This window comes from Bufo gargarizans, chromosome 6, assembly GCF_014858855.1.
Source record: "Bufo gargarizans isolate SCDJY-AF-19 chromosome 6, ASM1485885v1, whole genome shotgun sequence".
In the NCBI taxonomy this organism is placed as follows: Eukaryota; Metazoa; Chordata; class Amphibia; order Anura; family Bufonidae; genus Bufo; species Bufo gargarizans.
In genome coordinates, this window is record NC_058085.1 from 160814040 (window position 1) to 160841986 (window position 27947).

Below are 27947 nucleotides of genomic sequence, written 5' to 3' on the forward strand. Positions count from 1 at the left end.
GTGACGGTTATATTGGTATTATTTTGTGGGACATACACCTTTTTGATCACTTGGTGCTGCACTTTTTGTGATGTAAGGTGATAAAAATGTTTTTTATTATTATTTTTATGGTGTTGATTGGACAGGGTGGATAATGTGATATATTTATAAAGCCGGTCGTTAAGGATGCAGTGATACCTAATATGTGTGTTTTTTTCTTTATTTTTTTATTTTTTCCTTTTAAAATCAGGGAGAGGGGCGTTTTTTCATTTTTTACTTGAAACTTTATTTATTTTTTATTAAAAACACTTTTTTCTTTTTTTAAACTTTATTTCTGTCCCACTCTGGGACTTCAACTTTTGGGGGGTCTGATCCCCTCTGCAATGCATTACAATACATCTGTATTGTAATGCATTGCCTGTTAGTGTATTACACTGAGTAATACACTAACAGGTTGCCTAGGAGCACTGGGCGCCCGTAGAAGGCAGGTCCAGATGGTGTGCAAGGCATTGGGCAGCCTGTGCAATGCATCAGGCTGCTTTGTCACTCATTGGGTCCCCCGCCACAGCAGCCGATGCCGGTGGATACAGCAGGGGCCCAGCTATCAGGGACTGCCGGGCTCCTGCAGTGATCGGGCGCGCACCGCTCCGGTGCCCACCTGATCACCATGACGTAATAGTACTTAAAAATGCGGCAAGTCACTTGCCGCCATAACGTACTATTACGTCATATGTCGTCTAAAGACCAGAAAGCCCCTTTAACAGTGTATTAAATGATCCAATATTCTCTTCCTTTATATTTATAACCTGTAAGTGATAAATGTGAGATTGGTAGGGGTGCAATGTTGGGACCCTCACTAAGTACTTGAATGCAGTGTTGCACTGCTGTTTTACAAGGAGCAGTAGTACCAGGGTCAATGCCGCTCCTTTTAAACTCCTCCCCTTGACAATGGTGAAAAAACCTGCCCGTTCTAACAATTGTAGATAACCTAATATAATCAGCTGGTTAACATTACACACTTTGAAAAGCACTAATGAGACCGGAAACTGGTATAAGTAATAGCTCAAGTAGATTTCAGTTTCTGGTGCACAGAGGGCCAGAGATGCACCTAAATTATGACGAGTCATACTTGGCACAGTCCAGCGCACAGGGGATCAAGACTGGCATATGGGAACACCAGTCATGATAAACCTCTCTCACTGTTTTATCAGGATTAATTCTATTACATGGCATATTTTTTGTTTAAATCTGTATCGGAGCTTCCGTTGCAGATTCCGAGACACCATAACAGAAATCCGACTAGAACCCAAGGTAGTAAATGCAGTATATTGGGTGCCATAGGTGTCTGCCATATGAAGGATCCACCACTGTCCTTATATTCATTTTTCTTTTCCTATTATGGAACAGTAAACAGAAATTAAAGCACAGATATCATCTGCTTCGCAAACATCTATATATGCTTCAAATATATCTTAAATCCGCCTGGTGAGTTTTGAAGGGCAGTTCTTTAAGCATGACTTGTAAACAAGTTCCTATCCCATTTGAGTTGATTCTATGCAAGACATCATGTCGTCTACATAAAGCAAAATAAAATTGGGTTCTCATATAATCGACTTATTGCTGTCAGGGGGACATATAGCTTTCCAGGTTCGGGCAGCAACTGCAACACATGCTCAGCTGAGAAAAGCATATAATGGTTTGGTTCTTGAAAGGGTTCTGTCAGCAGTGTTGACCATGCTAAACTGCTGACAACACTAGGTAGGGGTTGGGGAGAGCAGTACAAACATACCTTTTTGGAGCTTACGTTATCAGCAGTAGTGTGAAGATGTATTTGGCCAGATTCTCCTCTAGCTAGTGTACTGGAGAGGGAGCATCCCTGTGAAATGCTCTCTATACTGACCTCCTTCACAGTCTCTCCTTTGAGCGACAGCTGTAGTGGTCTCCTGGGCAACTCTATGCAGAGAGCAATTCACAGTGAAGCCTCATCTGGGCACTTGCAAGAACAGAATCTGGCAGAATAAAACTTCATATTCACACCACTCCTGATTTAAAAAAGCACCACAAGATGCATGTTTGTACTACTTTCCCAAGCCCTTACCTACTGCTGCCAGCAGTATAGCTTTGTCAAAAGTGCTGATAAAGCCTCATTAAACTATTATACTCAATTAATAATGGTCCATTTAGGGCAGGCCTTAGGGATTTAATATTTGTGCACTGGCTCATAATGGCTTCGGCATGAGATCCAGAGTTTGCACCCTCTTCCACTCTAACCTAGTTTATTAATTAGGCAGTAACATTTGGACACCTTGCAGCACTGTATGATCCATTATTAGGGCATTATATAGTACAACACAAAGAGGAGTTAGCATTAATGGAACAAGGCAATACGTATTTAACATATTACTGTTATTGTTTTAGCATCAGGAGAAGGAGATCGGGATATCTCCAGACTAAATTTAGGGAAGAAGATCAGCACTCCAAGAGATATTATGCTGGAGGAGCTATCTTTATTAAGCAATAAAGGCTCCAAGATGTTTAAACTTCGTCAAAAGCGAGTGGAAAAATTCATCTATGAGAACAACCCTGATGTGTTCTCCGACAATTCATTGGTAAGTTGATGAAAATTCAATTATTAATTATCAAAAACAGACATGCTTGTCATCCTCACACTGTAGTACCATTGTCCTGGATTTAACAATTTCTATTGGGACATATGCAATGAATTAGAAAGATGCAGATGAAAATTCTCACATTCAAGCTGAAATTTCAATAATAACCAGGTAAAGAGCACACAGTTTATAAGAAACACTGGCCAGCAGATGGATGAAATCAGTTTAAAAAAACATTGAATATATTGTATTTGAAAGAACTTTCTGTTAGGCCTGTTTCGCACTGGCGTTAATGGTTCCGGCAGGGGAACAGCCTGCTGGATCCGTAACTACTGTGTGCTGCTGCCGGATCTCCGCCAGTCCCCATTATAGTGAATGGGGCTGGACGGACTTCTGGCAGCACACGGCTGCACACAGTAGTTACGGATCTGGCAGGCTGCTGACTGGCTGGAACCATTAATGCCATTTTGAAACAGGCCTTACATATTAATTTTCGTACTGCTATATATTCTGCAGTTAGAGATAAAACTGCATTTAAAATGAGACTGATTTGCTTTTATCAGGAAGCAGTATGTGGATGTTAAGATGATACACTTTAAGTTCCCAGTCCACCCCTGTTAATTTCTAAAGTGGCCCTGGAAAAGAACTAAAAGTGGCCAGTTTTGTAAGTGGGTACAAACTGGCAGAAGGCAGGGCCAATAAAAGTAGGAAGGGTCAGCAATACCATAAGGGCTTGTTCACACAAACGTTTTTTACGTCCCGTATACGGGCCGTATATGGAACCATTCATTTCTATGGGTCCGCAAAAAAAACGGAATGTACTCCGTAAGCATTCCGTTTCCGTATGTCCGCATTTCCGTTCCGCTACATTTTGAGTCTTGTCCTATTATTGTCCGCAAATCACGTTCCGTGGCTCCATTCAAGTCAATGGGTCCGCAAAAAAAGCTGAACACATACGGAAATGCATCCGTATGTCTTCCGTATCTGTTCTGTTTTTGCGGAACCATATATTGAAAATTTTATGCCCAGCCCAATTTTTTCTATGTAATTACTGTATACAAGAAACAACGGGTCCGTGAACAACGGACCACAAAACACTGAAAAAGCCATACGGTCGTGTGAACAAGCCATAATGCAGCATAAAACTATTGGATAAGCAAAATACACCCAAGCAGCATCCCAAAATACCTCTCCAGAAACTGCCCCTCTGTGGTGGCCAACACTAGCTATCATGTTCTGTCCTTCTCCAGTTGTCTCTAATTATGAGGAAGGAGGCTGAGAAGGTGAGATGCAAGCCACAGCACTGAGCTAGCACTACACTCATCGTGCTGCCTAGTCTTTCAGCACTATCAAACATATAGGAGAATACAGCACTACATACCTATTACATCCAGTAACGTCTTATCTGATTATAGACACTCTCTCTCCTGAACTTTTATATTCAGCCCAGGCTGCTATGATGGCTTCTTCAAGCAACTTTTGCTTCTCACATTTACGTCATACTCCCCACCTTCTCAACAAAAACTCCTAATTAAAATGCCCCCAGTAGTATGTTACCGCAAAGTGGTCCATATTAGGAAAGAAAAAACCTAACATTCACCTGACTCCCATTCCATGCTACACCTGTGGTGCAAAGGCCCCTCCAACCTGAGACCTGAGATGCTTGTATTCTCTAACATGCAGTCATGATGAGATCATAGTGCCACCTATTCCCCGCCACAGGTTATCATGAAGATGTTGTTGCTTTGTGACTGCCTGTACTGTTGATACACACATAGGTTTCAGGACTAGTGACCTGTGGACTACAAGGGTGAATGGTTAGGCAGGGAGCCATGCCCCACTGCAGTATTCAGGAGCCAACAACCAGACCTTTTCAGCCACCATCTGGTGGCTTTGAGGAGGGTATTGCTGGCTCAGGCTGCCCACGGAGGATTTTTCTGGTGGGGTTTTCGGACAGACAGCCCCTGGATGTAAACTGCTGAACCTGGTGATTTCGGCAGGATCATACTTACTAAAATTGTAATTAGTACGTCGGGGCTTACCCATTTTGTCCCAGAACAGCCCAAATTTGCAGGGACTTTTTTCTGAAAACTAAAGACAGTCCCTGCAAATTTAGGACTGTTGCCAACAATGCAAGACTGATAACTTAATATATGTTAGAGGCATGTCCTGACCTTAGATGTTAGGAAAGAAGGATCTTGGTTTTCAACAAGCCCCATCGATTGTTTCTGTGTGAAGTAGGATTATTCCCCTTTCCCAATTGAAAACAAAAATATGCTGGCCTAAGTAGCGTGCATGTGTATGGGAAAGTCAGAAGGATTAGCTCTTGACCAAACAAGTGTTCAGTTGACAACTATCTAAGCCAGGGATGCACAATCCGGTACGGGGATTACATTGTCATATTTGAACCACTTTGAAGGGTCGAAATAAGGCTGGGACTACATGGTGACATGTATTACGTGACTGCAAGTTGACAAAACAACCTTATGTCTGATGACTATTCTAGAGCTGCGATTTAGGTATAAAAACAGCCAAATCACAAGCAAATTACAGATTTGTGCCAGTATATGAGTTGCTTGCAATTTTTACCAAAAATCCAAGTGTCAGATTTTCGTGACGTTCCTGTCACAGTAGATCACATGTCAAATTGCAACTCCATGCAATGCAACATCACACTCTTCATATGACTTCATATATTACCACAGGCATCCTCAAAACTGCGGCCCTCCAGCTGTTGCAAAACTCCAACTCCAAGTTTGAGGATGCCTGTATTACCACATAGTCCCTGCCTAATACTTAAAGAGGTATTACTATCTGAGAAATGTATGGCATATTAAAGTATATGTCATAAATGTATGATCAGTGCAGGTTTCTCTCCCAGAACACCTAGCTGTTGGGGTGATAGGGCTCCCCTTCTCCACCAATAAGCACTCCAGGGAGTAGGAATCCAGGCTTGCATGTGGCTCTCTCAGTTGTGGATTATTATATTACTATAAACTACAATGGTGAGAGCCACATGCATAGACATCCACCTCTTATTCATATACCTATTTCAATGGACCCCATTCCCCTATTATATGGGGTCCCAAAGATGGATACAAAGTGTACCAACAGTATTTGCCTATCCCTGCTCCTGAGCTGTGTGCTACTCATCTTCTTTTTGACATGGAAACTACACTTGAGTTGCCACACAAACATGCTTCTCTGTGTGTAGCTTGTTGGGGGCGGGGGCCACATACAAAGGCATAGCGGGCTGCATCAGGCCCCGAGTGGCATGTTGTACACCTCTGATCTAAGGTGAATTTGAACCTTTACACATTTATAAAGGTGGGTGTGTTGTCTCATTTGCATGTTAGCACATACTGTACCGGTACTCCCCCAAAAAACTACAAATAAAGGAAGTACCTAAGTATTACATTCCTACATTATCAGACACAAATTAGGGAAGTTCTACACTAAAGAGCAAAAAATCTATAGCACCTTTTATAAATCAATACTCAGTACATATACATTTTATATATATATATATATATATATATATATATATATATATAAAACTGCATAAAAATGGAGTGGACATACACTGTAAATAAAAGGAGCTTTAAAATATTTATATTGCTTGCACAGACAACTAATTTAGATATTTACTGGTGAAACTCGAAAAATTAGAATATTGTGCAAAGTTCATATATTTCAGTAATACAACTTAAAAGGTGAAACTAACATATGAGATAGACTCCTTACATGCAAAGCGAGATATTTTAAGCCTTTATTTGTTATAATTTGGATGATTATGGCCTACAGCTTATGAAACCCCAAAGTCACAATTTGGAGGTCCCCTTAGCTCAGGGGGTATGGATTAATTAGCTGACTAGAGTGTGACACTTTGAGCCTAGAATATTGAACCTTTTCACAAAATTCTAATTTTAAGCTGCATTAATGCAATTCCTTTTAATTTGCATTACTCAAATAAATGGACTTTTGCACAATATTCTAATTTTTATCAAATTTCACCTGTATATCTGTGGTTATATGAATTATGTATATATTCTTACTATATACACATTTAGGGTCCATTCACACGTCCGCAAGTGTTGTGCGGATCCGCAAAACACGGACACTGGCGGACCGCACATGCCAGGCACTTTAAATAGAAATGCCTTTTTTTGTGAAGAATAGGACACGTTCTATTTTTTGGCAGAACGGAAGTGCGGATGCGGACAGCACACTGTGTGCTGTCCGCATCTTTTCGGGTCCCATTGAAAATTAATGGGTCCGCACCCATTTAACTTTTTTATTTTTGTTTCACATGTCCGCAAAATGGGTCCGCATCCATTCCGCAATTTTGCGGAACGGGTGCAGACCCATTCATTTTTCATGGGGCCGCAAAAGATGCAGACAGCACACAGTGTGCTGTCCGCATCCGCACTTCCATTCCACGGCCTAGCAAAAAAATAGAACATGTCCTATTCTTGTCCGGAGACACAGACAAGAAAAGGCATTTCTATAATAGTGCCGGCCATGTGCGGTCCCCAAAATGTGGAATGCAAATGACTGGTGGCCGTGTTTTTACGGGACAGCAAAACAGTTGCGGATGTGTGAATGGACCCTAACTGATTTTTATGGCTATTGATTGCTTTACTAATTTTGATCCTTTATATCTTTTTTCATGACACACTAATTGTTGATATTGCATGTTGCCATGCGCAAAGTATTATTCCTGAGATACCATTTGTTCTGGTAGGAGATGTAAGACACATCACAGAGTGGAGAATGCTCCCTCCCATATGCGATTTGTATCACTCATCATATTACTATAGGTAAAGGTCCCTCGCTGTCTAGGTTTAGCGCAGGACTAACACTGGGACGTCTGGTTAAAGGCTATGGACACCTTCAAGGCAAATTTATTTTTGGTATTGCATTGTAGTTATTTTGAGCTAAATATTATTTTTTCACTTTATCATCTTCAATTATCATCTTCACTTTTTCATCTGTATTACAAATTTTCAGCCCCCAGCATAACTTTGTAATCTGTGTATTTGCAGAGCAACAGAATGTTGTTGCTTTTTCGCTTGCTACACCTGTGCAACAAAATCGTGCAGTGTGCCACACAAAAAACGTGCACTAGGTTGAGGTCCATCGAAGGCCCTCTCCCAAAGGAGAAGGGCCCCCCTAAAACCTTTCTCAGTTCCTCCGGGCCAGAAGGCTCCCGCAAGGGACCGAGACAAAACAGGCAACCACCAGCCAAAGCCGAGGGTATGCCAAGTCTGTGCTCTGGCTTCCAGCTAGGCATCCACCCAAGGTGTCGGCACAGAGCTTCAACTACTAGGCTGGACTCTCCCTGAAGGGAGAGCCCAAAGGAGTTTTGCAGGGGGGGGTGGAGCCGGGATAGCCACACGCATCTCCCCTAGACCTCAAAGGGGTGCCCATAAGGGCGCCGCAACCCAAGAAATCCTAGTGACAAACAAACGTGGAAAGTGAACACACAGTGAACAAAAACTTAAATAGTGGATGAAGCTCAGTGCTGAAGCTCAGCCCAGACATCCAGACGGAATTATAAAAATTCCTTCTCCTTACGCCAGGCCTGGCGGTCGGGCAAAGAGTAGAGGGGTGTGCGCTCAAAATGTGAGAAAGTGAAGTATGTGCAAATGTGCCATCACTCAGTGGGTTCCCACCCCCAGTGAGTTAAGGCACCCCAGGGACACCACTCCTGGGGCACTTCTGCACCTCAGGCTTTCAAGCATCTCAGCCCCTGGCTCAGATCCAGCAGAGCCCTTAGTCACCCAGCATAGGGCACTAATGGCCCAAGCCGTACACCGTATGGATGCAGTGTGGTTCTCTGCCCTAAATTCTAGAGGTCTGGCCTACCTCCAGAACTGACAAGAACAGATGCTACACTTTATCTTAGCCAAAAGACCGAGAGCAACAGAATGTTGTGTTTACATTGAGTTACATTGAATCCCGTCGTGGAATCCCTCATCTGTGATTTCCTGAAGCTCAGGATTTGGGGGGTACTATCTCTCCTTGGAGAGAGCACCTTAATTGGCGTGAGGAGGCTTATAGGCCATACACGCTCCTCTGGAATTCTGTGAAGAAAGGAAAGCAAATGAGCTCTTAACCAGCTCTGCCTCTAATGCCACCAGATATAAGGCAGCTATCCTATAAGTCAATGTTCGACCCTTTAACTAGGCCTTAAGACATGACTTGGATAATAAATAAGCCAGCATCACATCCAGGTTCTCGTGTTGCTCATGTTTGTAGCTATGGCGTACTGGCTAGAGTGGATACCTTGGAAGCTGGTTGCCATGGGCTACGTGTAGTTGTGGCAGCCTGTGTGTGAACTGCTCTTTGTATATTTATGCTCCCCTCCCTGTTTGTCTCGTTCTTGTCGGGTTAAAGATCTGGTCGGGGTGTGTCTGCTAGGTGTCAGATGACCTCGTTATACTGCTCTTTATCTTTATTATCCTGTGAGCTGTGGGTTTGGGTCAGTCTGTCTCCAGCTTTGCTGGGTGCAGGAGCTATGCACCTGACCTGGGATTATTCCATCTGCCCTGTCTGTGTGGTCACCTAGTGAGATATCAAGGTCACCTTGTCTTGGTCCCTGCTTGTTGTTTCCTCACATTTACAGTACAGACCAAAAGTTTGGACACACCTTCTCATTCAAAGAGTTTTCTTTATTTTAATGACTATGAAAATTGTAGATTCACACTGAAGGCATCAAAACTATGAATTAACACATGTGGAATTATATACATAACAAAAAAGTGTGAAACAATTGAAAATATGTCATATTCTAGGTTCTTCAAAGTAGCCACCTTTTGCTTTGATTACTGCTTTGCACACTCTTGGCATTCTCTTGATGAGCTTCAAGAGGTAGTCACCTGAAATGGTTTTCACTTCACAGGTGTGCCCCGTCAGTTGGGGTTGGGACCATCAGTTGCGTTGTGGAGAAGTCAGGTGGATACACAGCTGATAGTCCTACTGAATAGACTGTTAGAATTTGTATTATGGCAAGAAAAAAGCAGCTAAGTAAAGAAAAACGAGTGGCCATCATTACTTTAAGAAATGAAGGTCAGTCAGTCCAAAAAATTGGGAAAACTTTGAAAGTATCCCCAAGTGCAGTCACAAAAAACATCAAGCGCTACAAAGAAACTGGTTCACATGTGGACTGCCCCAGAAAAGGAAGACCAAGAGTAACTTCTGCTGCAGAGGATAAGTTTATCAAAGTCACCATCCTCAGAAATTGCAGGTTAACAGCAGCTCAGATTAGAGACCAGGTCAATGCCACACAGAGTTCTAGCAGCAGACACATCTCTAGAACAACTATTAAGAGGAGACTGTGTGAATCAAGCCTTCATGGTAGAATATCTGCTAGGAAACCACTGCTAAGGACAGGGAACAAGCAGAAGAGACTGGTTTGGGCTAAAGAACACAAGGAATGGACATTAGACCAGTGGAAATCTGTGCTTTGGTCTAAAGAGTCCAAATTTGAGATCTTTGGTTCCAACCACCGTGTCTTTGTGCGACGCAGAAAAGGTGAACGGATGGACTCTACATGCCTGGTTCCCACCATGAAGCATGGAGGAGGAGGTGTGATGGTGTGGGGGTGCTTTGCTGGTGACACTGTTGGGCATTTATTCAAAATTTAAGGCATACTGAACCAGCATGGCTACCACAGCATCTTGTAGCGGCATGCTATTCCATCCGGTTTGCGTTTAGTTGGAACATCATTTATTTTTGAACAGGACAATGACCCCAAACACACCTCCAGGCTGTGTAAGGGCTATTTGACCATGAAGGAGAGTGATGGGGTGCTGCGCCAGATGACCTGGCCTCCACAGTCATCGGACCTGAACCCAATCGAGATGGTTTGGGGTGAGCTGGACCGCAGAGTGAAGGCAAAAGGGCCAACAAGTGCTAAGCATCTCTGGGAACTCCTTGAAGACTGTTGGAAGACCATTTCAGGTGACTACCTCTAGAAGCTCTTTAAGAGAATGCCAAGAGTGTGCAAAGCAGTAATCAAAGCAAAAGGTGGCAACTTTGAAGAACCTAGAATATGACATATTTTCAATTGTTTCACACTTTTTTGTTATGTATATAATTCCACATGTCTTAACTCATAGTTTTGATGCCTTCAGTGTGAATCTACAATTTTCATAGTCATGAAAATAAAGAAAACTCTTTGAATGAGAAGGTGTGTCCAAAGTTTTGGTCTGTACTGTATATCTATGTCTAGTTGTGCAGCTCTGTCTGTTCGCCCATGGACTAACTCTGCATGGGGAACAGGCATCTGGTAGTCCGAGTCTATGCCTTCGTGGAGAGTGCTCCTGGGGTCTCCGGAGAGAGGACATCTAATCTATGTATGCTGTTCTGCCTGTGACCGCCATACATCCGTTACACATGGGGCCCAGGCCTCTGCTTGTCTGCCTGTCTGTCCGGCTTTGCCTGTGACCGCCATGCATCCATTCCACATGGGGTCCAGGCATCTGCTTGTCTGCCTGTCTGTGCAGCTCTGCCTGTGAATGCCATGCATCCATTCTGCATGGGGTCCAGGCATATTCTTGTCTCATGTCTAGCAGCTCTGTCTGTGACTGCCATGCATCCATTCTGCATGGGGTCCAGGCATCTGTCTTGTTTTCAGTTTTTTTCTGTCCTGAGTTTTTCTGGGTTCCTATTTGTTTGCCTGGGTTCCAGTTTGTCCCGTGTCTGTCTGGACCTCTGGTGCCTGCACCAATGTCTGTCTCTGCAGGTAGGTGGCCAAGTGCATCAGGACCATCCTGGAGGTGCAACCAGTGAGACCTCGGCTAAGTTCATCCCCACCAATAGGGGCTCTGTGAAGAATGGGGTTCACTGAGTTTCCACCCTTTGGGTTTGGCCCCAAGTCAAACTGGTGCAATTGGTCCAGTGGTATTGCCTGCCACCGGTACCTTACCTGCTTGTCGAGTTTCCTGCCATGTCTGTATCTCTGTAAATAAAGTATTTGTTTTAGTCCTTGCTATATTGTCTTGCCTTGTGTTTGCCTAAGATATGTTCTAGGTGTTGGAAGGACCCTCGCTAGAACATGACAACTGGCTTATAGTTATACATGCTTCCCAAATGTCCCTCTTTTTGACCCGAGTCTCTCTTTGCTACTTAAATGTCCCTCTTTTCCACCTAGGTAATAAACGTACATTAATAAACTTGCTAAACTGCTCCAGAAACAATCTGTCTGGTTCATACCTGTACATTATGCCTCAACTTATATATATATATATTCATTATTTGGGAAAATCTGGACCTTAAAATGTCTATATTAGATGATTTGTGTGCTAATATTTAAAGGGGTATTCCAGCACAGAGCCTGCACATACTGTAAAAAAAACAAAAAACAAACAGAACTTATACCCACCGTACCGATTCTCTGGTGTTGCAGTTATGACAGTAATGGGACTTTGATGCACCTCACTTCTTGCTACTGTCTCAACATGGCAGGAAATGGCTGTGAATGCTGCTCAGCCAATCACTGGCTGCAGCCATGACCTACAACAGTCAGTGTTTGAAGCTTTCACAATGAGTGGTAAGTGTCCCTCTTTGACTGGCCAAAAGTTGGGTGGTATGATTTATATTCAGCAACACTATACCATTGCATCAAAGCACAAGAGCTTTAAAGGGGTATTCCAGAGCAAGAAAAAAGCTGTCTCAGAACTGCACATGCTGTAAAGAAAATACCAAGGCTCACTGATCCCTCACTGCTGCTATTCCGACAGTGCCAGTGTCCCCACTGTGGCTCTACTTCCTGCTCTTGTCATGATACTGTAGTTGATGCCAGTTGGCTGAGCGGCACTTACAGCCAACTGACTGAGGCGGGTCATCACTGCAGGCAGTGACTGGCAGAGTGGCATTCACAGCCATTTCCAGCTATGTCAAGAGACAGGAGCAGGAAGGGGAGCACAGCGGGGATCCATCCACCCCCGGAACGGCAGAGAGGTATAGGTAAGGCTGAGCATAAGTTAATTTTTATAGCATGGTTAGTCTCTGGGAAAGCCTTTATTTTTTTCTTTATACCCCTCTTCAAAAATTTAATGTATTTCCTTGTAAGAACTTTTACTTGTATCTCACGTAAAGTACCATAATTCCACTTTATCTTACATGCAAATATTTCATAGTCTAAATCCAGATACAATTCAGTACACAATTTAGGCTGACATTATATTTAGGCCAAATAGATGTACATTTTTTTTAAACTATGCTATCAAAAGGGATGCAAAGTCAGTATATACTACTGCATCCTTATTGACTTTTACTACTGCAGTTAGAGACCCCACAAGGAACCCTAACCTATCTTTCTGCATAATATGTATAGGTCACCATCACAGAAAATAAAATTGGCATAAAATAGAGGCCTTGCAGTGACCTCAGCAGAGCAAACTTATGCAGCCACTTGCGTGCCGCAGGAAACAGAACAGCTGAACAGCTGAACAGCCTGGTACAAGCTTTTATTTAACATCTTCAATTTGGCAAGCCACAGAGATCGTTTTAAAGGGGTTCTGCACTTTGTATCCTCTGGATAGATCATCAGCATCTGATCGGTGGGGGTCCGACACCTTGGACCCCCGTTGATCAGCTGTTTGAGAAGGCAGCGGCGCTCCAGCAGCGCCGAGGTCTTCTCACTGTTTACCGCCGGCCCAGTGACGTCACGACTAGTATTAACTTGCCTGGGCAGGGCTAAGCGCCATTCAAGTGAACAGAGCTTAGCCGCGCCCAGGCAAGACTAGATACTAGTCATGATGTCAGTGGGAAGTGAGAAGGCCACAGCGCTGCTGGAGCGCCGCTGCCTTCTCAAACAGCTGATTGGCAGGGGTCCCGGTTTTCGGACCCCCGCCGATCAGAGGATAGATCATCAGTTTAAACAAAGTGCAGAACCCCTTTAAACATGGGGTTCCCATGAGTATACTACTGATGATCATCAATATCTAATTGGTGTGGGTCCCACTCTAAGCACATCCACTGATCAGCTGCTCTGGTCAGAACCACAGGCTCTTCCTAGGCCACTGACGTCACGTATATTGGTCACATGGCCTAGACGGAGTTCATTCCTATTGAAGTGAATAGGCATGGGCTGCAATGCCAAGCACAGATGCTGTACAATGTACAGTGCTGTGCTTGGTATGGTGAGAAACGGCTGCAGCATTCACCAGAGGGTCGTGGTCTCTTCAAACAGCTTAGTAGGGGTAACGTGAGTCTGACCATCCATCGATCAGATATTAATCATCTATCATGAGGATGAGCCATCAATATTAAATCCCAACAAAACCCCTTTAAGCTCAACTTTTTTCCAATCCTTTGTCGTCTAAATCAATATCTTGATATAGTACGTGAGTGGGCCAAGTTATGTTGTTATACAAGAAGCTCTCAATTTTTCAATTTTTGGGGAGAAGGGAATCCGTGAAATAGTCCTGTAAGTGAGCTGCCTGACAGTGGGATTCTTAAAGGGAAATATCTTTTTAAATAGACTGCATCTATTATTAGGTAAGAGTCCATTAAACCTTCAGAAAACCCTGCACCACGGATTCCAAGGCACCTACTTTGGGAATAAATTGCATTGCCATATATTTTTTGAGTTATTTGGACTTTTATGCCTTTTAGCCCTGGAAAGAAAGGGTAACCAGACATCAACCATTTTTTTTACTTATTTATATAGCACTAACATATTCCCCAGCACTTTACAGACATTGTCATTCACCATAACCAGTGGGGCTCACAATCTAAATTCCTTATCATTTATGTCTTTGGGGTGTTGTAGGAAACCTGCCCAAACACAAGGAAAAACTACAAAATCAGTGCATTAGGAAAGTCTTCATACCTGTTCACTTTCTTCCCATTTTTTATGTTGCATCTTTTTGCTAAAATTTAAAAAAAAATTAAGTTTCCCCAATCAATCTGCACCCAATACTCCAAAATGAAAGTGAAAACTGAATTTTAGAAAACATTTCTAATTTATTAAAAAGAAAAAAGAAAAATTTTGCAGTATTCAGACCCTTTGTTTTCCATTTCTCCTGATCTATGAGTTGTTGCTACAACTTGATTGGAGTCCATCTGTGGTAAATTTGGCTGATTGAACATGATTTGAAAAGATACACCCCTGTCCATGGGCGTCCGCAGAAATTTTTCTGGGGGGGGGGGAGGGAGGGCATAATTTTATTGACATCCATGCTGTGCTTGTTTCTGAGAATGTAATGAAGGGGAGGGGCATATTCATTATTACAAAGTATAATAACGCATGAGCTGTGCAGTGGAGGATCCAGAGCCTGGTCTCGGGAGAGGCACTTCCAGATTATTTTCTGTCCGCCGCCAAAAAACAATGGTGCTTATAGAACAGACTACACAGTGTAGCGGTATACTGTAGATTGTGTGGCACAGTGTATGCTATATGTGTATAACATAAACATATTTCACATGAAAACTTACAATTACTTGGCTTGGCCCTTGGGGATCTCGGACACCACTTCCACACTTTGGCCGGGGGCTCGGTGGAGCTGATGTTGTGTTTTATCCTAATGAGAAAGATTTCATAATAAGGATTTGGAGAAGGGGCAGAGCAATAGCAGAGCAGGGAGAGGATGGTGCTGCTACTAGGGGGTCATACCATGGGGGAGTAATAAAGCCCACCATAATGCCCCCCCCCAGTAGTAATAATTCTCCCTATAATGTGACAGTGCAAAAAATACCCCCTTGTAATGCCCTCAGTTGAGCTAATGTCCCCATAGTTCCCCCATAATGTACCAGTATAAAATGCCCCATATATAGTGCCTCAGTAGATGCCCTCAGTGTCCCCCATAATTTGCAAGTATAAAATACCCCTTCTTAGTGCCCCCCGTAGATGACCCCATAGTAATCCTCACCCCCCTTCCTCATAGTACCCACCATAATGTGTCCCAGTATAAAATTCTACTGTACAGAGCCCCCATATAAAGCACCCCTTCTTTGTGGCCTCAGTAGATGCCCCTATAGTGCCCCCAATAATGTGCCAGTAATAACAGCTCCCCATCATGTGCCAGTAATAACAGCCCCCCATCATGTGCCAGTAATGACAGCCCCCCTTGTGCCAGTAGTGACAGCCCCCCATTATGTGCCAGTAATGACAGCCCCCCATTATGTGCCAGTAATGACAGCCCCCCATTATGTGCCAGTAATAACAGCCCCCCCATTATGTGCCAGTAATGAAAGCCCCCATTATGTGCCAGTAATGACAGCCCCCAATTATGTGCTAGTAACCAGAGCCCCCATTATGTGCCAGTAGCAAAGACCCCCATTATGTGCCAGTAGCCAGAGACCCCTATTATGTGCCAGTAGCCAGAGCCCCCATTATGTGCCAGTAGCAAAGACCCCCATTATGTGCCAGTAGCCAGAGACCCCTATTATTTGCCAGTAGCCAGAGCCCCCATTATGTGCCAGTAGCCAGAGCCCCCATTATGTGCCAGTAGCCAGAGACCCCCATTATGTGCCAGTAGCCACCAGTATTGTACACAAAAAAAAATAAACACTTATACTTACCTCCTTGGCAGCGATGCAGGCCTCTTATGGCCTGTGTCCCGCGCTGTACGGCTCAGGCGGCGCGATGATGTCATTGCGCCGCCTGCGCCGGCCTAGTGCCTGCAGCCTGTTAGAAGAAGGGAAAGGGACACGCCTCTCCCAAAAACCAAGCCATGAGGAGGTAAGAACTGCCTATAGAGTTTAGAGACAAGATTGTGTGGAGGGATAGATCTGGAGATGGGTACAAGAAAATGTTTGCTCCACTGAACCATCCCAAAAGCACAGTGGCCTCCATGATGCTTAAATGGAAAAAGTTTTGAACAACCTGGACTTTTCCTAGACCTACCTGCCCCAACTTAGTAATAGGGGGAGAAGGGCCTTTGCAAGAGGGGTGACCAAGAACCCAATGGCCACTCTGGCTGAGCTCTAAATATCCTGTGTGCAGATGGGAGAAACTTCCAAAAGGTCAACTATCATTGCAGCACTCCACCAATTTGGGTTTTATGGCAAAGTGGTTAGAAGAAAGCCTCTATTCAATAAAAAGATACATGAAGGTCCACCTACCTAAAAAAAAAAAAAAAACACCTAAAGTACTCTCAGACTGTAAGAAACGAGATTCCGTGGTCTGACGAAACCAAGATTGTAAGCACTTTTATGGGCCTTTCAGAACACATTTAATTTAACTGCTGTGTAGAAATCTGAGTCTCACTTCCTTCTGGGATTCACGTCCCCACCTATCCCTTGGTTGAACTTGAGGGACTTTTTTCAACCGTATTAACTATGTAGCTATGTGATTGCTAGCAGCCATGTTTGAGAAAATAGCCAAACATTGTCAATAATTGGTGGCTGTCAGATGTGGCAGAGCAGTGATAGTACTCACAGATCATTTTAGGCAATGGTATTTTGTTTTGATAAGTTTTAGTCCATGACCACAAGGTGCTACTTTGAGGGTTGTCTAACTTTACGGGCATCTGTTGCTGAGAGACAGTAACATTTAGAAGAGCCTCAGCAATGCTTTCAGGGATAGTTCAACAGCATGGTAGAAATAGAAACACATATGGCATCCTCAATCATACCCAGTCAAAAAAAAAGAGGACCCATCAGCTCTCCAGACTTGGTTTCAGTAAATATCTGTACGTTCATGAATAATACCCCGGAGAAGCTTTCATTTGAACTTTATCTTTTGCTATGTTTTCCCCCCTAGATATTTATGCATAAATTGACAACTAGGTGTTAACAGTTGGGGTGGTGTCCCTACACACTGACACTATCCAGTCAATGCTGACATTCTCAGACTGTGCAGGGGAACACCCCTCTAACGTCACCCTGAAGCCAGTGATGCTCATGATACCATTTTGTTTTGGTTTATTTTATTTACGTTATATTATACAAAATACTCCGAATATTAGAGGTTTTGGCACATTTAGTCTAAATAACATTGCTGGTGCTACATGCTGGTTATGCTATTTCCCCAGGGAACGTTTCCTTATCTGTTTTGGTAAGGTCTGCTCTGCTGCTGAAGCCTCCAAGGGGTTATATAATCCCAGCGAGTGTCCTGGTTTTTACGTCTTACATTTCTCTCTATATTTAGCCTTTCGAACAGCTGTTGTAGGAGCTGGTGTACAGATTTTCTCTGTAGAGCATGCACTGTGTGACAAAATACTGGTTTATAGGTCACTTACACAAAAAGCAATCATCTAACTGTACTGCAGTGCATTGTATAAACCCTGTATAAAATACTGCATACAATAGATATATGCAAGCAGACAAACATGCAGGAGCAGCTCATAAATGCAAAGATATATAAGGCTACTTTCACATCTGCGCTTTCCCTTTCTGCTATTGAGATCCGTCATACAATCTCAATCACAGGGGCAAACGCTTCCGTTATGTCCCTATTCATTGTCAATGGGGACAAAACTGAACGAAATGGAGTGCACCAGAATGCATTCCGTTCCGTTTGGCTGCGCCCCCATCGCGGACAGAATAACCCTGCGAGCAGCGTTTTTCTGTCCGCGATGTGGTGTGGAGTGAGACGGATCCGTCATGACTCACAATGTAAGTCAATGCTGCCAGATCCGTTTTCTCGGACACAAAAGAAAACGGATCCGTTCTCACATTGACTTACAGTGGTTTTAGAGACGGATCAGTCTTGGCTATTTTAGAGATAATACAACCGTATGCATTCAGAACGGATACAGACGGTTGTATTATTATGATGGAAGAGTTTTTGCTGATCCATGATGGATCCAGCAAATAAACTGGTGTGAAAGTAGCCTAAGGTGAGATGTATGCCAGTCCTAAAGGTTTTGTCTGGTGTAATTAAAAATCTTAAAACCCTCACTCTCCTTTCCAGTGCTCTTGTCCCTGTCTGTCCCTAAATGGAAGTCAGAGAGACCCGTTCTTGGCTATGAGACTGCTGCAGCCAATCAATGGCCTCAGTGGTCAACAGTGCAAGAATGCTACTGCTAGTGATATGACATTATTGCATGCATGACTACTGCAGGAGGCCAGTCTTACAGAAACCACCTGGAGCCACAATGCTGGAATGGAGGGTACCTGCAAAAAGATATATATATTTTTTAAGCTCTGTCAGAGCTGTATTTTAATTAAGACAATCCCTTTAAACTGAAGTGCTGAATTTATATGAATTCAGCTTAAAGATCATCTGTCACCATGAAGATGCAGTGCAATCTGCAAGCAGCATGTTATAGAGCAGGAGGAACTGAGCAGACTGATATATACCGGTTTGTGGGAAAAGATTCTGCAAAACTTGATAGAAGCAATAAATCTCTGCTCTTTCTGAGCTCAGTAGCCAAGTGGGAGGTCTTATCAGTGTACTGGCTGCCAATCACTGGTAAGACCACCCTCATGGCTACTGAGCTCAGAAAGAGCAGAGATTTAAACAAATGTATTACAAGTTTTGCTGAAAATCGATATAGCTCCTCCTGCTCTATAACGTGCAGATTCCACTGCATTTTCATGGTGACGGGTTCCTTTTAAAAGAGTGTTTATGAGCTCTCAGGACACCAGAGATAAGGATTACAGACAGACGCTGTGGAATTGGCGGATTTCACTTTAAAGGAAACAGTACACCCAACACAATGTATAAAGGTCCTGGCTGTAGAGGACAAGCAGTTCCAAAATTTTAATGAAGTCTTATTGGAAAAATTATTTCGAGTCCAAAATAATACAATGCAATAATAACCAAAATGCTCCAAACACTTTCTATTGCTTCTAAGCCAGAGCAGTCATAGATTTTTTTCTCCTTTGCATCATAGTCTAGCTTAAAACATAATAAACGTGGCCAGTCCTGTTTCGCCAGTGTTTCCTCAGGGTAGTGTAAGTCTCAAATTACATATACAAAATACTGTATGTGCACTATAATTTGTGAGTCTTTTATTCCACTTGCTAAATCTGCCCCCTAAGCATTTAGAATCTTTGAAATCGCTCATCTCAATGAATATTACTACTATTACTACTATTTCTACTTTTAAAAACATTAGCTTGTTAGTACACATTTGATTACATTTTGTCTGCCCTGTCTGGCCACCTCATTCTTACAATAATGACTGTTCAAGAGGAAACTTACCACCCCATCTGAAAGAGGACCTGTCATCTCTCCTGTCTGTTTTAGTAGCGTTTTATGACTATTTTTCTCTGTTATTTTTACCAGAAGTTTAGGAATGAATTGTCAAAGTCTGCAATGAAGGTCCAGCTGGGAGCTGCCAGTTGGGGTTGTGTCCCTGCATCATCTGACTCTTGCCAATCAGTGCTGCCAGTTTCAGACGCCCAACTGGTAACACCTAGCTGTACCTTTACTGCAGTCTGCTAGCAATTCATTCATAGATTTCTAGGAATAAAAATAGAGGAACGGTACCACACAGTCATAAGAATAGATGCTCCAGAATTGTTATTACGTGGTGAATGCAAGTAGTTACTAAAACTGGCGAGTCAGGAGAGGTGACAGCTCTGGCGGCATCCTGCTAATAGCTAGAAGTAAATCTGATGGTATACCTCAGGGATCATGTATTATACATATTTACAGGAAACATTATGGAGTGTTGCTGAAATGTCTTCAGGTATATGATTGAGATAATGCTATTTCATTTTCTTTACATGTGATATACCAACACTTAGTCATTTCATACCAATCTGAGTATTGTAGCGAAAATAGATCTATGAAAGATAGGCGTTAAGCAGGTTTTACAGAGTGTACAGTCAATGGTCATTTTTTTCTGTCTTCTTTAGGACCACTTCCAGAAGTTTATACCATCTGTTGGAGGCCATCTAGGTGTCGGTGGAGGAGGAAGTTATGGTTTGCTTCAAGGCAGTGGACGATTTGTGTCTAGTCTGTCTGGAGGGCAACATGGACATGGAGGCCAATATCCACCAGTTCCTCCACCAAAGCCAGGGAGCAAAGGTAGTGCAGGAGGTCAGCAAGGCACTGGTGGCAGTGGAGGTCTGGGCAGCGGGGGTGTTGATGGTGCAGGAGGAAAAGGTAATTATTTTACGTGTTTCAGAAGTAAAGGTATGTTACAAATTGTTGAATACATTTGACCTGCAATGGAAGAAGAATCCCTTTAAGGGTATGTCCACATGGCGGATTTTGACATTGTCAAAATCCGCTATGTATCCCATAGTAGAAACATAATTACAAAAAACAAAATGGCTGCACACCGTTATATATACAAACATATTGTTTGTATGTATAATGGTGTGCAGCCATTTTGTTTTTTGTAATTATGTTTGCTTAATGGATATGCACCTGTGATTCTGAAGGTTCTAGTCTAAATTTTCTTGCCATAGTAGAAACCGCCATAATTTCTGCCATGATTTTTCATTTGAATTGCTGTGGTCCCGCTCTTGGTTTAGCTTAAGACTTCCTCTGGAGTGTTTGTGTGGTAACTGTGCCAAGAATGAACATGTCTATTCTTAGGATATGGCCACACGGTCAGGTTTCCTGATGCAGTTTTGGAAACTAAATCCACAAGTGAATTTAAAAAAAGAGGAGAAGTCATATCTGTCCTTTATACTTTCTCTCCTTTTATGATCCAATCCTGATTCTGGCTTCCAAAACTGCATAAAGAAACCTGACCAAGTGATTTGTAAAAAATCCTCAGCCACATGAATAGCAGGAGCTCCCATTGACAATAATGGGAACTGGTTTAAGCGGGGATGTCGCACAGTTTTCAGTGTGGAATCCAGGCTGAAACCAATCACAAAAACCCACAATGTGAACATACCCATAGGATATGGCCATCAGTTATGGGTCCCCAGCGGACTTTCCACACTGGGAAACCTGCAGTATATCTTGCTGAAATCCACAGCAGCAAAATTTGTAATCAATTTTGCAGATTATTCTACAGATTTTGGTGCAGGCACACTGCTTGCCACAGCTACCACTCCCATTATATTCCCAGCTTCCCCCCTCCAGGTTGCAAAACTGGGTAATTCGCCAGCATGTGTGTCCAACAGATAAGTTGCTGGGTTGATTTGCCAGCGTTTCAATTTCGCATTGTGCTCATGGATGTGATGTATGCTACTGGGGCATATTACCAGTGCATTATTAAATGCTGTTATGATATTTAAGCAGTCAAGATACTTAACATTATTTTCAAAAATATAATCAATCTACATAAAAATCTATATTGTGGTTATATTGTAGAAGTTACCTCGCTCAGATCTTGGTTTACAGTTCACATTATACTTCAGTGCTGCATTTACAGTTCTTTGGATTCTCCAGACCCGTTTTGACCACGTAAAATTGGTTGGTTTACTTCCTGTATGTAGCACTTCCTGTTGCTGTATCCAACCAAACCCATGATGCACTTCTTCCTTCCCTGCCACAGCTTCAGCACCGCCCCTAACAACAGCCAGCTAGTTTATAGCTCCTCCCACCCAGCAAGTTACATAGACACTCCCCTATCACTGCCCCTGTTATTGCTTTGACACACCCATGGGCACAACATCATGGGCATAAAAAGAGAGCTGCCTGAACATGTTCATGTGACCACAGCCCAGAATGGAAGATAGGTGAAATAAAGGTAAAATAAATACATTACAAAATTACAGCTACCTTCATAAGTGATTATTTTTAAGGCTACATTGACAAAATGTCGGCCATTTTTTTAACTGCTGTCACACAGCCATTTTCAGAAGCAATTGAAGCGCTGTTTTTAATGGCCAGTGATAAGCGCCGTCAAAAAATTAAGTTGTCCTATTTTTGGCAGTTTTTGAAGGCCCTCTTTGAAATCGATGGGGCAGTTTTTAACTGCAGTTTAGACAGGAATGCATATGTCTAGCGTTCATAAAAAATAGGTACACTAGTGAAAAATGGCCTTTTAGGGGTTAAAATAGAAAAAATTACTCACCTCCTCCACTTGTACGCGCAGAGACAGTCACTCCTCACTTGATGCAGAAGGACCTTTGTGCTACCAGGCATGATCACATGATGTCCAGGGGGCACTATGGAAGGCATTATGTATACTGTAAGGACCCTGCAGTGGTTGGGATGTTAAGAAATTCAGACATTTTTAGCAGCGATTAAAAAAAGGGTTAAAAATAGAGTAATGGCCAGAAAATGGATGCACATGGATGCCAAATGTCCAAGAAAAACTGACAGTATGTCCATTTTTAATGGCTATTTTTTTCAGTGTCGCGAGAATGTGGCCTAAAGGATGTTGACGCAAACCGTAAATCCTCTTTAAAGCTCAAACCTTCCAATATAACGCGCTAGCTTAATGGTCCGCATTTAATAATGTGAGTGCATCAAGATGTTTTAAACTGTGCTAAAATTTTGAGCAATTTTAAATTTTTTTGTGCAATTTAGCACATCTAGTTTTAGAAATGTCCACGGTGCCTAGCCTGTGTCGGGGCATGCTTTGACAGAAAAGGGACGTGGCATAGCTAGAATAGGCATGGTCTAAGTTGCACCATTTATGCTAAAATTGCAATAAAATTCTAATGTAAAAATTCTGTTGCAAAGTAAGTAGGGATGAGTGAATCGATTGTAATTGATTCATCTTATTAGCAGGAGTTTTTCAATGGTGAGGCGCTCTCCCTAGACCCATGTAGATGGCGTAAACTTAGACAGGCCGTTTAGACCTGCACCAGATTTATCACAGTGGCTCAGACTAGATGATAAATCTGGTGCCGAGACACTTTTGTCTAATTTCATACCAACTATTGGTTGACTTACTTTTAGGGATTAGTGAATAGATTGTAATGAATCGATTTGTCTCATTACCAAGAGGTCTTCAACTGTTAGGGGCTGACCTCAAAGGTGAAGAAGCACCTACCTGCCTGTTGATTGACAAGGTCGGACATCTCACCTGACCCTGATAATTGTGCACCTGTGCAGCTGCTCGGAAAAGTGGCACAAGTCTAGAGGCTCTGCTTCTGCCAATGGAGCAACAACTGCGCATGCACCGCTACACTTTCAGGTAGTAGCATCTGAACAGTTGCTGCCCCCAAAGCAGAGCCTCTGCACTTGCTCCACTATTAAGAGGAGCTGCACAGGCGTGCGATTTTCAGGGCCAGGAAAGATGTAATTTACTGTGATTAATTATTACATTACATTTACAATGTAAATACAATTACATATTAAACCATCAGCAAAGCTATCCAATGGTTTGATATGTGCAATTCTTGTTTGTTAGCAGTTTCTCCTACATCCAGATGGGCATTGTGGTTCCAAAATGGCTACTGATAGAGGGTCTTGTGATTAGTCCCATCCATCAGCGGTCAGTATTGCCTAACACTGCAGACAGTCTGCACATGTGGTAGCCCTTCTGACCGTCAGCAGTGTCAGTCAATGGAGGCCGCTGGGTTTCATATATCATTCCTCTTTTTCTGTACTTAAATAACTATTCACATACGCAATGAGTTATGATGACAAGTATTTTATTTGTGACTAAAAACATTTTATCTTGCTTTACTCAATGTATGATTTTAGATGGACAATCTGGTCAGCCAGGAGGTGAAGGTGGGAAGCATATCACTATCTTTAAGACTTACCTTTCTCCCTGGGACAAAGCTTTGGGAGTGGACCCACAGCAAGCAACAAACTTAAACATTAACTTATTGGATTATGCTAGAAAGGCTGACTTGTGCAAGTATAAATCATTTAACAGGTATGTAGTTATCCATCAACACTCTTTTTTGTAGAACTGCTCAAGTGTTAGATCTTGGCCATCAAAGCTAAGTGACTAGACACGCTGCAAATATTACTTGAATTGTTAATGGAGTTTTGTTGAACTAAGGTTTCACACATGTCGTAGTTTTATTTTGGCCGCCTCTCGGCATGTTTGCCGTGCTGCCGCTGGAACTCCGGCCCGCCCCCATTATAGTCAATTGGGTCAGAGAGGACCTTCGGTGGCACTAATGCACTAGTGGCAGCACGGGTCCGGCAGGCTGTTCACCCGCCGGAACAGCCTGCCAGAGAAGGCTGCCGCTAGTGTGAAACTACCCTTAGTAACGTAATGGATTTATAATTTCTAGTTCCTTATGTACCCCCAACATATCCTGCAGATTTGTACAGAGTTGTCACCATTCACATCAGTTACAATCCCCACTTGGGTTCACAATATTATTTTCCCTTACGTCCTACCAGCAGCACAGATGGGTTAACTGCCCCTGTGGACTGGTAGGACCGGCGGAATTTTAATGAGCCCAAGAACCAATAAACGATCTTCAGCTCCCTGAAAGGGAGGAGATCACCCCCCAGCCCACCGTGTTTTTTTCTGTCCTTTGGACAGGTTGGACTGGCGTATCGCTCCTTTGGAGCTGAGAGTTAGGGGCTCCTTTTTTTCTTTCTAATGTAAAGGATCGCCCCGTTTTTCTACTGGCTCTCTTTTTGCCTTTATTTTCAGGCGGATCGCGGCGATTTTTCTATACCTGGGGACCGCGGGGAGCGGGGTGTCCCCCTCCCCTCTCCTTTTCAGTTTCTCCTGGTCTCCCGTTCCTCCCATCGCCACACACGTGTGGCGCTATGGGCGCCGCCATCTTCCGGAAGTGACGCGCACTAGTTGCGCTACGTCACTTCCGGTTTTTTCGCAGCGCGGCTGAGGTCCTTTCCTCACCCTTTTTATAAGAATTATTTCCCGATAGATATCCTGTGATCCAGGATGACCTGGGGCAGCTATTCAGAGCAGGCTGAGCTAGTTTTGTTAGCTCTCTTAGATCTTAGGATACTTACGATTTGGGACCCGCCCAGGGGGCGGGGCTTCTTCCTTTTAAGCGCCCAGAGCCTGTCATTCAGTGCTCTGGTTGCATTGCTTTGACAAGCTAGCTCCAGAGTTCCCTGTGCCTTGTGATATCTTTATATTGCTTGACCGTGGGTTTGTGTGTTCCTTCTGCAGCTCTATATATCTCTAGTGCTGGTGGGCCCCCTTAAGGTCTCGTTTCTCCACCTCCAATTTTTTTGTAGGTGTTATGACCTGTCTTTTTTGTTTCCAATTACAGGACTATGGCTTCCCCCAAGGATCCGGATCAGCGCGCAGTCCCTTGGGCGCTATGGCACCTCCGTCCTCTTCAGTCGGAGGTCTTACATTTATGGAACGGCAGCCCTGCGGGGCTAGATTCCCTGTGCTCCCTGTCCGGTCAAACCCGGAATTCCCTCAGATGGTGGTTTCGACTGCCAGCAGGGAAGTCTATGACCCAACCAGTTTGGGTCATATTGACTACAGACGCGTCCCTCGTAGGCTGGGGCGCTCACCTGGACGGATCCCAAGTGCAGGGATCTTGGTCCCCCCTGGAGCGGCATCTTTCCTCCAATCTTCGCGAGATTCGAGCTATCCGGCTAGCCCTCCTTCACTTCGCCCCTCAGATTCAGGGCAAAGCGGTGAAAGTCCAGTCAGACAATATGACTGCGGTTCTCTATATAAACAAGCAGGGAGGCACAAGGTCATTACCCCTTCTATCAGAGATCGGGGTGATCCTTCGGTGGGCAGAGCTGAACCTTTCCCATCTATCTGCCGTTCATATCCGAGGTTCCCTCAATATGATAGCAGACCGCTTAAGTCGAGGATTACCGACCATGGAGTGGTCTCTGCATCCGGAGGTCTTCAGGCAGCTAGTTCACAGTTGGGGTATGCCAGAGGTGGACCTCATGGCAACCAGGTTCAACGCCAAGGTGCTGAGTTTCTGTTCCCTGTACCGGGAAGACAACCCCCTGGCAATAGATGCTCTGTCGATACCGTGGAGGTTCAGGCTGGCTTACATCTTCCCTCCTTTTTCCATGATACCGAGGGTATTGATGAAGATCCGTCAGGATCAGGCCTCGGTAATAGCCATCATACCGTTTTGGCCCAAAAGATCCTGGTTTACCCAGCTCATTCAGATGAGTCGGGGACAATACTGGAGACTCCCCCCGGAGCAGACCCTGGTGTCGTGGGACACTCAACTCTGCCCAGATCTGCACAGGTTCAACCTGACAGCCTGGAGGTTGATCAGCCCCTTCCCAACATAGAAGGGTTCTCCGAGTCGGTCCTGAGAACTTTGTCGCATTCCCGAGCAGAGTCTACAAACAAGGCCTACTCCAGGATCATGAGAATCTTCGTGGCATGGTGTGATTCCAAACAGGTGGCGTCTGCAGATCCGCCCCTCCCTGCGATACTACATTTCCTTCAGGACGGATTAGATAGAGGCCTATCTCCAGCTACCTTGAAGGTACAAATGTGTGCCATCTCGGCCTGTCTCAACAGGCCATACTCTCGGGACCCACTCATCAAACGCTTCTTGAAGGGAGCGGAAAGACTAAAGCCTACTATACTGAAACCCATTCCCCAGTGGGATCTTTCAGTAGTGCTCAGGGGTCTAGCATCTCCCCCCTTCGAGCCTTTGGAGGAGGTTGATTTTAAATATTTAACTCTAAAGATGGTTTTTCTTCTGGCTATAGCCTCAGCCAAAAGAGTCTCTGAATTGCAGGCTTTCTCTGCAATTCATCCATATATTATTTTCTTACAGGACAGAGTACTCCTGAAGTTTTTACCATACTTCAGACCTAAGGTACCTACTTTTCAAAATATCAACCAGGTAATCTCCTTACCAGTTTTGTTTACAGCCTCCTCCTCTGATACTCCAGCTAGAGATCCGCTGGATATTTCTAGATGCCTCCAGATCTATGTGGATAGATCCAGGGAATTCAGGATAGATGAGAATCTCCTTATCCTGTTTGCCGGTAAGTCTAAAGGCCGTAAAGCGTCTAAAGCCACCATTAGTCGCTGGATCAAGGAGGCCATTAAGGAAGCTTTTGTCTCCCAAACCTTAGATCCTCCCGAGTTTGTGAGAGCCCATTCTACTAGGGCGGTCTCCACCTCGGTTGCGGAAAGAAGTCTTCTCCCCTTAGAGTTGATCTGTAAGGCGGCCTCCTGGAGCTCTGAGTCAACCTTCATCTCCCATTATAGGATAGATGCTAGGATGGCAGAGTTTTCGGCTTTCGGGCAGACAGTTCTTACTTCTGCCAGGCATGAGGACCCTCCCTAGGGGTTTTATCTTGCTATCTCCCCATCTGTGCTGCTGGTAGGACGTAAGGGAATAGTTAATTTCTAACGATAATTTGTTTTCCCTTAGTCCTAACAGCAGCACACAAATATCCCTCCCTAACTTACATCATACTTGTTAAAGACACGGTGGGCTGGGGGGTGATCTCCTCCCTTTCAGGGAGCTGAAGATCGTTTATTGGTTCTTGGGCTCATTAAAATTCCGCCGGTCCTACCAGTCCACAGGGGCAGTTAACCCATCTGTGCTGCTGTTAGGACTAAGGGAAAACAAATTATCGTTAGAAATTAACGATTCCTAACTCAGACACACGCTGTAAAATACGCTGTATTTTACTAAAATATA

The 27947-nt window shown here is 43.7% G+C and overlaps 1 protein-coding gene across 1 annotated transcript in view; it reads left to right on the plus strand.

Moving 5' to 3' along the window:
* The window catches only part of MYOZ1 (myozenin 1), a 52372-nt gene that overhangs the window by 23145 nt on the left and 1280 nt on the right, over positions 1-27947 (plus strand). Inside the window, exons 3-5 of the mRNA XM_044300059.1 lie at positions 2398-2588; positions 20352-20601; positions 24058-24235. Coding sequence (XP_044155994.1) covers positions 2398-2588; positions 20352-20601; positions 24058-24235 — 619 coding nt within the window. The remainder of the gene's footprint in view (positions 1-2397; positions 2589-20351; positions 20602-24057; positions 24236-27947) is intronic.